The sequence below is a fragment of the Idiotropiscis lumnitzeri genome, chromosome 8 (genome assembly GCF_059441095.1).
Source record: "Idiotropiscis lumnitzeri isolate Australia: NSW breed Sydney's pygmy pipehorse chromosome 8, RoL_Ilum_1.0, whole genome shotgun sequence".
In the NCBI taxonomy this organism is placed as follows: domain Eukaryota; kingdom Metazoa; phylum Chordata; class Actinopteri; order Syngnathiformes; family Syngnathidae; genus Idiotropiscis; species Idiotropiscis lumnitzeri.
Window position 1 is genome coordinate 6,946,896 of NC_142398.1, and position 10,352 is coordinate 6,957,247.

Consider the following 10,352-nt stretch of genomic DNA (forward strand, 5'->3'; position numbering starts at 1 on the left):
GCTGCCGTTTATGTACACTTGAGGAAATAAACATTTTGAGTAATTTATTTTGAGTGGCTGTTTGTTCAGATTTACTTCTTATTTACTATCGGATTTTCCCTGGATTTTTTAAAATATATTTTTCGGTCATAAAATGTATACTTAAATACACACAATAAAAAAAGTAGTCAGAAACACTGAAAAAACAGTAAACCAATTATTCCATGAAAGGGGAGAGTTAAATTAATGTAAAGAAAAAAGAAAACATCCTGAAGAACAAAGCATCAGCTTTTGTTTTTCAGATTTTTTTTAATGAAATAAAAAACTGCTCAGAAAGACAAAAATATTCAAAAACATAACATAACAGAACCCTCCCCCCCAAAAAAAAAACCTGAATGCAATACACTTCTGTACATTAGAACAAAGATGGGATATTCTAAAAATTAAACTTTCCAAGAATGCGATACTAGGATACATTTTGTTGAATAAGAAAGGAGCTGAAATATTAGACAAAAAAACTGCAAATCTTTACCTGTAAAACGGCTAGTAAATATATACAAGGGAAAAACTTATTCTAAATACAATAATGTAAAAGAACAGCTTACATTCAGGTAGCAAAAAATGTTGAATGACATATCACAAGGGAAAAAAATAATTCATAAGAAAAAAGGGAATTGCATAAAAATTCATGTGAAATGAGAAGAAATTTAAAATGACATCACAATTACGCATGAAAAAAGTCATTTGATGAGGACAAACAAATCTGAATATTTTGAGAAAAAAAATCATAAAATTATATTACTTTATAAAATTATAATATTACAACAAAGTCATAAAAAAATCAAATCCATCCACACGCGTTCAACTGAGGCCTAAACATGACTGGGAAAGAATTTTAAAAATGCACACTAGTGAGCTAAGACAGTCCTTATCCACACACAAAATGGCAGCCAATAATGACAACAATGTATACAGACAGGCTTGAGCTAAACAAGAAATTTTACAATGCATTGCACACGCATCAACGACTGTTGCTGATAAAAGCAGTCAAACTCAGTTTCTTTCATTTGGAGATTAGCTCACCAGAGCCTCTTTTTCTTTGTCCTCTCTGCCATCTGTGAGTACAAACTGAGACAGACGATAGCTGTGAAGACGGCCAGTAGAAGTCTGTCATGGTGTGAAGACATCCAATCCATCTGAGGTGGCATGATATCAGAAAAAGAAAACATTTAAACATACACAGACGCTCTATGTGTTGATGTGAGCTTGAGACGCGGCAGACGTTTGGAGTGAGGCACACTAAGGATACTGGCCTTTAAATATTAGTCGTTAATACATGCACATATGTATGTATTCATTTATAAACAAATATCTATGAACAGCAAAGAATATTTAGAATTAAGTTAAAAGAACTATTAAAAAATGAAATGAGATTTTGCATTTCTCCCTAAGGCCCCTACCCTGTAGCTTTTCCACAGGTGACTCCACAAGGGGACGCAAATTCAACAAAAAATGCCAGTGGTTGGCTTGTCAAGCCATTACACAATGAAAAAAAATCCCGTTTTAATTTTGTATCGTTATTTTGGGGCTGCACATAGTGCACATGCAGGAAACTGCCACCGTAGATGCACAAAAATAAAGTCAAAGTAAACATGTTTTATTTTATATTAATTGCAAAGAAACACGGACACAAACTAATGACAAAAATAGTAGTCACTCTGTTATATGAAGGCAATGACATTTGTAATTTTGTTTTTATTTCAGAGTAAAGTTGCAATATTGTGAGGGGAAAAATTTGAATTTTACAAGAACGTTGCAATATAAAAAATGTTTTAAGATAAAGCTACAATATGAGGGGAAAGGTTATTTTGCAGGAGAAAAATAAGAAAAAAACTCTGTGGCAAAATAAAGCTACAATATTATATTTACAACGTTGTCTTCTAATATTACAACCTACATCTTCTGCCTCAAAACATGTCCATATTTTTGCTCCTCACTTAAAAAGCCTTTGCGCTGAGTGGTCAATACTGTTTTACTCCAATCCTGTAGGTGACTGTTTTGCGTATTGCCAATCAGGATCTAACTGTCTTCTACTGTGTTTTCTTTTTTTTTTTTTAATAACTCTACTTCCATCTTCTGTATCTAGTAGGTCATGCCCCACTTGGCTTCAATGCAACTGAAACCGAAACCATAATCAGCCAAAAGTCAAAATTCAACCAGCACCAAAAAATTTTGTGAAATTTCCATTATCTTGCTCAAAACACAAACCAACAGCGATCACCTTGAATGATTTGTTCTTGGCAGAGGTAAGAACTCACACAGTGAATCTTCAGTTCCGCGTACTCCATCAAGTCTGCAGCTAGATTTAACTAGTAAGAATAGTCAACAAGTGTCCCATTAGTTGGGCTTTAAAGGGGCGGGAGGCAAACTGGCCGAGGCCTGCTCCAGGAAGGCCAGGGGTCCGGGCGGCGGCAGGTCACTGGGCTTGCGGTGCTGCACGCTGACCTCCTCCAACACTTGTTGCCAGTGATGCAGCTTGGACAAGTGCTTCTGCACCAGCATCTCCTTCCTCTGAAGCTCGTTGCGCAACTCGGACACGTCCTGGACAGCACACCAAGAGTGGGAATGTTTTATGCCTGATTGCCAATAATCAATTAAATTCTAACGCTATAATATACAGGTAGATAATATCACCAAGGCCTACTGCGACACACTGTGTCATGTTGGGAACACCCTGGTTCCCACTGGATTCTTCTCACGGGTCAACTAAACGCTGACAGGAATGCCCAGTGGGCGTTCTTGTGTCCGAAAGGGAACGCCCCGACTGCAGCTGGACCCTTCTCCTTAATTGCCTAACATTAGACAGTTTGTATTTTGAGTGACTCTGTGTCGGTTGAGTGCCAAAGAAGCTCGGGTATGAATGTGATTATTGCTAGGTGTCGACCGATTTATAGCAATTGCAATATATTGACAACATTCCCTGCCTAAACTAATTTAAAGCCTAAAATGTAAATCTCTATCAGAAAAGATGAGGTTGGATGATTTAATTATTAGTTATAATCCAGTACCTCTTTGACCACCTGCTCCGGTTTCTGCACAGACAGTTGTAGCCTCTTCTGCAAGAAAAAGCACTCCGTTTGACGGGCCACGTCCAGGAACTTTTGTATGCACTGGTCTACGCCTGGAACAAGCAGAAACGAATATTATCTAGTTCCTATTAAACATAGAAACGAGAGATAAATGCTACATGTAAAAAAATGTGCGTTCACCAACCGGTTCGGATCTCCTCTTGGTCAGTTCCGTTCACGTAGTCTTGGCTTACCAACGATGCGAAACATGCCTAAGAATGAATTTAATTATTATTATTATTATTCTTAAATTTTGCAGTCAACTAAAGTAATTTAGTCACAGCAAAGTTGATAAAGAAAATGCTAACACCAGTTAGCACTCCCGGCTAGCTTTTTTTTTTTAAACAAGTGTCCTACCTCGAACGAGGCTTCCAGTTCGTCCACCAGCGTGTTGCTTCCCTGGTTCCGGTTCCCTGGAACGGGGAAACCGGTTTGGCCCGGGCCACCCGCGCCGGGTATAGGGTGCGCGTTTGGAGGCTGCTGTCCGGGGAACATACCGCTCATGGACGACGCCATTGCCAAAACAGTGTGAACCAGGGTTCCGGATTCAGCATGCGCATGCGCGAATATGCCTCCTTGGCCGCCATTATGGTGGGGGCAATGTGTGATTTTATTTTATGTGATTTCTATAATAAATATATATAATAAATGTATATTTTATATATATATATATATATATATATATATATATACATATATATACATATATATACATATATATATATACATATATATATATATATATACATGCACATCAAATAAACAGGTACCTGAGGCAACTGAGGCAAAAAAGAAATACTCAATAATTTTATTTTATTTATTTTTTTAATCAAGGTACTCAAATTAGCCTAGGAATTATTTTACCCATATTCAATACAACGCTGCAGTTGTAAATTTGTTCATTTATTTTGTGCCAATGCAGCTGCAAACTCCACCAGGGTGCGCATGGGCCTTCCAGACATGCCCTTCTTCAAGTAGGGGATTTCATCCTTATTGCTCATCACTCCTGCGATGTCAAGATGAGCCCAGTGCGGCGAAGTGACAAATTCCCTCAAGAACGCCGCCGCCGTGCATGCGCCACCCGACCTACCAGGAACCAAATTGGAGACCGTTAAAAAATATAAGGCTTCCTACTTATTTATTTCGGCTACGTACCTGCTGTATTTGCCAATGTTGTTGAGGTCAGCCAGCTGGCTGTCCGTCACCTGTTTGGTGTAATGCTGGAACAAAGGCATCCGCCACACTCGGTCACCTGTCACAATACTGGCCTACATACATACACATTTTGTCAAGATCAAGAGCATTCCTGAGTGTGTGTGTGTGTGTGTGTGTGTGTGTGTGTGCGAGCGACCTTGTGCAGCTGCTCCCATAGCCAATCAGAGTTGGTGAAGACTCCAGTTGCCGCCGAGCCCAGCGCGACATCCATGGCGCCTTAGCAAACACGAACACAGTTGTACTGAATGTGTATCATTTGAAGATGTGTGTGTACCAGCTGTACTGTTAACGACGTAGGACTGCAGAATAAATTGTTATAATTAGGGATGGGTGAAAACCGATAATGATATTGGTGTTGATACCAGCTTTATTTCAAGGTATCGGAACTCGTAATGGGAGCTGATAAGTAATTATGAGCTGTTTTACAATCAGTAACTAGAAATGAGAAGAATAGGACATTGGCATTAATTTAAAAAAAAAATAATAATAAAATTTAAAAGAATAAATACATTTAAAAGAATTAAAAATAAAAAAAAAGGAAAATGCTATATTGGGATATATGGGTCTTTACACACCTCAACAAAACTTGAGCTCTGGTACAAGTCCTCTTGAGAGAGGTTGGACACTCTTCCACTCTGGAGTTGCCCAAGGTGAGAGGCGCCGAGCAGGTGTGGGCATACTTATTGCCCCCTGGCCAGGCGCCTGTACATTGGTGTTCACTACGAGGATGAGAGGGTAGCCTCCCTCCACCTTATAGGGTGTGGGGGACGGTTCCTGACTGTTGTTTGTGATTATGCACCTAACAGCAGTTCAGAGTACCCACCCTTTTTGGAGTCCTTGAAGGGTGTGCTGGAGATTTTTTTTTTTGGAGCATACTGTATTGAGCGCTATGCACATCCAATTTGGTGTTGATGAGTAAATATTGAGGTTGATGCTGTGGGGGAAACCTGAAATCTCACCTGTTAGCGTAGCAACGTTGACAACAGCTCTGGGGTTGAAAGTATGTGCGTAACAGAGCGCGTCTGCGAGGATAAGACGGCCTTCTGCATCGGTGTTGTCCACCTGTGCGAAAAGAGAAGCGTGCAAGACTTTCACAGTAAACAATTACCATCCACTTTCTAAATATTTCAATGATTTTGCTCCAAAATGTCTACGCACCTGGATGGTTTTCCCATTCTTTGCCGTGACAACGTCACCCGGTTTGGTCGCTTTTCCGCTGGGCATGTTCTCGCACAGCGGAGCCAGGCCTGGTTGAGGAAAAAAAAAAAAAGCAGTATACGTACTACAAAAGTGGAATTATTATGGAAACTTTAGTTTAATATCTGTACATTGTGCCTGGCCAACTATCAAGTGTAAAATTAAACAACCAGTTATATCAATTTCTAAAAATGTGTCTGTGACAAAGCGCTTTTGAAATTTGCCAGATTATGATGTCACAATATGGTTAACATAGTTGAGTTTCTCTGTACAGTAAGACTGATTGGAAACTCACCATGGTCATCACTACATCAAAACACTATTTTGTCAAAAGTTAAGCAGATCTACAGTGCTAGATTTATTACGTCTGCATGCGCCAGAATGTAATTCGGTATCTTGTTGAGAAAGTGCTGCCGCTACAAGTGAAAATACAGTGCAATTAAAACTTTATGGGTGCTTGGTTTATCAGGGAGCTACGGTTAAATTTATGTAAGTGACATTAATTTGCAATCTGGACAGAAAAGAGTAAAACATCCATCCATCATCTGTACCGCTTCTCCTCACTAGGGTCACGGGGGGTGCTGGTTGCCTGACAATCGCAGGGCAACACATAGACAAACAACCATCCACGCTCACAATCATACCTCGGGGCAATTTAGAGTGTCCGATCAACCTGCCATGCATGTTTTTGGAATGTGGGAGGAAACCGCAGTACCCGGAGGAAACCCACGCAAGCACGGGGAGAACATGCAAACTCCACACAGGAAGGCCGGAGCCGGATTCGAACCCACAACCTCTGCACTGTGAGGCCTTCGTGCTAACGAGTCTGCCGCCCAAGGGTAAAACAAACTACGGTTAAACTAATAGCACAAAATAAAATGTTTTCATGTTTAACTAATCCATTATAAAATTCAGCAATAATTATTAACGATTCATCGTTCTGAGACCTAGTTTAATTCTAAATTGTTCCTCGGTATTTCGGATTTCTGTAGTCCTCCATGAAAGCAGACTGTCTATTTTTGTATTTTTCTTTATTTTTTTTCTTTTCAAAATAAGACAAGCATCTTCTTTTATTTTGGAAAACATTTAGAACCATTTTTGCTAATTTTGTGAGGACTGTTATGGACCAAACCAGTGACTGGATTACATGCACTGTCAATTTGAAATTATGTTCTATTTCTAAATAAAAGGAAGGAAATCAAAATATAATTTAACTCTGATTTATTGTTTAATCGACTGAATTAGCGACAGATTAATAAATCCTTAACACAAAAAACCTGTTGTGAAATGCGCTATACAAATAAAGTTCTATTGTATTGTATTGCGGCAAATTAGGCAAGACTGAGAATCTATTACATTCTCTCAAAACCAAAGTGCTGGCACTGGTCATCGCAATAACTGAGCCCTCATCCAAAACAAGTGGATGAAAAATGGGATGTAATTCTTTATCCTTTGTGTATATTCATTCAGATCCTTGTATTTTGAATTTTTAAAACGTTAAGTCTCTTTTCATCTAACATGCATGATAGAGAGAGCGAGGCTCACCGATAATGTTGATGGGCAGTTTAAGTGCCGCCGCCGTGACGAGCGCAGCGCACACAGTGGCGGCTCCACCCATATCTGCTCGCATCATATCCATGGAAGTGGAAGGCTTCAGAGAAATACCGCCGCTACAGAGACAGAGGAGATAAATACAAACTCACCAGTCGTCAGGGTGTGTTTGTGACGGTTTACCTGTCGAAGGTGATGCCCTTGCCGACGAGAAGCAGCGGGGCCTGGGCGCTGTCAGTGGAACCGTTGTAGTGCAACTCCAGGAAGACAGGGGGCTCATCCGAGCCTTTGGACACACTGAGGAACGCGCCCATCCCTTGCTCCTTGATCCACGCCTGCGATCTGAGAGTAGGGAACACTCAAGTTATACAATACAATTCAATACAACTTTATTGACAAAATAGGTGGATTATATCATCCACAATGCAACTCGACAGTTGACATTTCAGTAGGAATGCGAGGCCTTAAAAGTGAAAACTAAATGAACAACCTGTGATTGTAAATTGCTCTATCGGATTTTACATTTAATACAGAACAATGGTTGAGTTTTGAAATTAATGCATATAAATTAAATTAAACTGGTTTACCAACAGCAGAGCGGGTATGACTGGCATATGTATTCTAACGTGTAGTAATGATTGCACACCGTGAATTCCGCCAAGCAACTAGTGGTCAAGCCAACAAAACAGAAGAAATGCAGGACTTTTTAAAGAAATGTTAAAGCTACTTTAATAATTTTAGGAAGGATAAAATGAGCGCTTTTATTATGGAAATTATTATTAGTAGTAAATACACAAAAAAGTGAATTTGAAATAAAATAGGAAAAATAATCATAAATCCACCAAAAAATTAATTGGTAAATAAATAGAAAATAGCTATCTACAGCATTGTTCAATCACCTACAAATACTGCATTTTAAAGACAGTTTTTAGTTTTCCTAGTGTGTTACCTACATCTTTCATCACTGGTACAAACCACTGACAACAATAATCAGGAATAAATATATTGTACCTCTTATGGACGAATACCCGGTCGCCATACGGCGCCAGTCTCTCTTCAATGGTCTTGGCAAAAGCGGTGGGAGTGATGTGATTGGCTGGGGCTTCCATGAGGAGGCGGGCTAGGTTTTGGCCATTGGCATACAGCACTCCTTTTTCCCACGCTTCCTCTTGGGCACTAAACGCCAACACACGCACGCGACCATTTCATACAGATGTCTGTACTCTCTGCTGTTAAGTATAACCCCAACCACTGCATGAGGAAATACTGTTGTATTAAAAAAATACACTCCTGTTCATACCTGGCATGAGGCTGCACAGTCACTTTGGGCTTTTTCTTGGATTTCAGCTGGTCATACTGAAACAGGCCCAGTAGGGCGCCCTCTGCTGCCGCTTGAGGGTCACCGCAGCCGTCCACCTCCACATGGGTCACCTCCAGGTCCTGGAGAACCCTGCATCCCGCTGACACTGCCGCCCGGATGTTCTCCTTGGCGGAGTCCCAGTTCTCTGCCTCACACACACCCGCCGAGACATCATCAAGACCGATCACAGCAACACACGGGTAGTCCTGGATGACAACAAACAGCAAACAAGTGACTAATCTCATTGTTATAATCCTCTTTTTCTTCTACAAATGTGAAATTCCCCACCTTGTGGACTCCATAGAATACTCTGCTTTTGCCCTTCTTGAGAGTCGGTCCAGAACTGCAAAGAAATATTGTGTGATTGTAGTAATCACAATGAAGCAAGAAGCACAAATAAAAATGTAAATGAGGATACTTAGATTGCACAAAAACCAAGGACAAGTAATTGCAGTTGAGTATGCACCAATTACAAGAACCAATACTTGATGCTATTACGTCTTGTAATTGTGCTGAAAATGATTTTGTGACTCAATCGCCTGCCGAGCAGAGTTCATCATCCATTTTGAGCAGCACGTTATTGGTATATCCCTAATATTAAAAGAGGCAAAATATATATATGTATATATATATATGTATATATATATATATAATATATATATATAATATATATATGTTTTTCAAAATAAAAGGAGATGCTTGTCTGTTTTTTTTGCCTTTGTAATGTGTTAAATTGTAAAAGGTCTTTAATGAAGCTGTCATACATGTTTTGGGGCTTTTTTTGTAGAAAATAGAAACAAAATGACATATTCGGAATATTACATTTGTAACGTAAGTCTGCGACTCAGGAAACTAATTAATTGACTAAATGTAAAAAAAATAATAAACGTATGTGTAGAGAAACTGACATTTTCAGTAATTCGGACAGCTTTCCAGACACTTTGCGGTCAAAACCTTGAGCTGCTTCAGTCAAATGAAGACTCCCTTGCTCTTCCTTTTTCTCATAAGCTCCCAGAACCAAACCCTGCAAAGGGCAACAACAAAAACACTCTAATTTATTGAAAGTTGACAGTTCTGCAAAGACAAAAAAATGTGTTTTTGAAATGCTGAATTTTGTTCTGTCACTCACTTTTCTTTCCATCTGGAGATTTTTCGAGTCACAAAATGTCCGACTGCAGTTGGTCCGCGAGCGTGGCAGAAAGGCAGCTCTCCTCATAAGGAACATATTCGATATCTCGAGATCATGTGTGGGGACAAAGTTCAAAATGTAAACAGTGTGCGGCGTTTAAAGTCACACACAAGAGCTGCAAAAATCCCACCACAGGAAGGCGCTTGTTTATTGACGTCATCAACAAGCGACTCTGTCAACCTTTTTTGGACTGTCAGTCTACAAAGGAGATAAAATAAGCCCATATAATAATACATAACTAAGATTTTAAATTAATTAAGTTGTTAAGTAGGTTAAAAAATGTTATAAATCAAACCATATTAAATTTATTTAAATTGCATTTACCAAGTACTGAACATCTCAATTAATTTTCTTTTCTTTTTTTTTTTTTCGATTTTCTTCTTGGTGTGGATTTTTCAAAAATTATGGCACATTATGCTCGTAACTCTAGAGAGATATAAATAATAGCTGTGAGTAACTCCCAGTGGCGACACCTGATGGGGGAGCAGAAAGTCGCAACATTTTAATAATAATAATAATAATATAATAATAATAATAATAATGTTATTAATAATAGTAATAATAATAATAATAATAATAATAAGGATAAGGGTCAAGATTCTTAACCCAAACATCAGAAATTCAAGCTCAGCACTCATACTCCCAGGTCAATGAAGATAAAGTAAGTGATGATAGAATTCTATTTTGAACTCTTTCATCAGCCAATTTAAGTCACTAAACTAACAACAACAAA

At 38.9% G+C, this 10,352-nt stretch overlaps 2 protein-coding genes across 5 annotated transcripts; both read right to left on the reverse strand.

Annotated features, from left to right (window-relative positions):
* Positions 1–268: 268 nt before the first annotated feature.
* Positions 269–3,674, reverse strand: med28 (mediator complex subunit 28). Of its 2 annotated transcripts, XR_015844652.1 has the most exons (5): positions 3,465–3,674; positions 3,253–3,319; positions 3,048–3,160; positions 2,298–2,580; positions 269–1,175 (listed from the first exon to the last, which is right to left on the reverse strand). XR_015844652.1 is itself a non-coding variant. In XM_088302891.1 (4 exons), the coding sequence occupies exons 1-4, from the start codon at positions 3,621–3,623 to the stop codon at positions 2,377–2,379; spliced, it is 543 nt and encodes a 180-aa protein (XP_088159017.1). In that variant the 5' UTR covers positions 3,624–3,673; the 3' UTR covers positions 1,616–2,376. The 2 variants fall into 2 exon arrangements, 1 of the variants encoding a protein (XP_088159017.1); XM_088302891.1 differs by lacking the exon at positions 269–1,175 and having other exon boundaries at positions 1,616–2,580; positions 3,465–3,673.
* Positions 3,675–3,989: 315 nt separating this feature from the next.
* Positions 3,990–9,784, reverse strand: lap3 (leucine aminopeptidase 3). Of its 3 annotated transcripts, none has more exons than XM_088303884.1 (12): positions 9,560–9,784; positions 9,339–9,454; positions 8,719–8,773; positions 8,371–8,636; positions 8,082–8,246; positions 7,254–7,412; positions 7,065–7,189; positions 5,481–5,569; positions 5,282–5,384; positions 4,459–4,538; positions 4,263–4,327; positions 3,990–4,193 (listed from the first exon to the last, which is right to left on the reverse strand). In XM_088303884.1, exons 1-12 carry the CDS (start codon positions 9,653–9,655, stop codon positions 4,007–4,009), a joined length of 1,506 nt encoding a protein of 501 aa, XP_088160010.1. In that variant the 5' UTR covers positions 9,656–9,784; the 3' UTR covers positions 3,990–4,006. The 3 variants fall into 3 exon arrangements, 2 of the variants coding, with proteins under 2 accessions (XP_088160010.1, XP_088160009.1); XM_088303883.1 differs by having other exon boundaries at positions 4,263–4,375; XR_015844771.1 differs by lacking the exon at positions 3,990–4,193 and having other exon boundaries at positions 4,310–4,375; positions 4,898–5,384.
* Positions 9,785–10,352: the final 568 nt, after the last annotated feature.

What these genes read in the sequence shown, in the direction of transcription:
- med28 (XM_088302891.1), bottom strand. Translation starts at nt 3,623, where the DNA reads ATGGCGTCGTCCATGAGCGGTATGTTCCCCGGACAGCAGCCTCCAAAC. An exon ending in CCAAGAGGAGATCCGAACCG is followed by an intron (nt 3,161 to 3,252) that starts GTTGGTGAACGC and finishes TGCTTGTTCCAG; the next exon opens with GCGTAGACCAGTGCATACAA. An exon ending in CGGAGCAGGTGGTCAAAGAG is followed by an intron (nt 2,581 to 3,047) that starts GTACTGGATTAT and finishes TGTGCTGTCCAG; the next exon opens with GACGTGTCCGAGTTGCGCAA.
- lap3 (XM_088303883.1), bottom strand. Translation starts at nt 9,655, where the DNA reads ATGTTCCTTATGAGGAGAGCTGCCTTTCTGCCACGCTCGCGGACCAAC. An exon ending in AAGGGCATCACCTTCGACAG is followed by an intron (nt 7,190 to 7,253) that starts GTAAACCGTCAC and finishes CTGTCTCTGTAG; the next exon opens with CGGCGGTATTTCTCTGAAGC. An exon ending in TATGGGAGCAGCTGCACAAG is followed by an intron (nt 4,376 to 4,458) that starts GTCGCTCGCACA and finishes GTATGTATGTAG; the next exon opens with GCCAGTATTGTGACAGGTGA.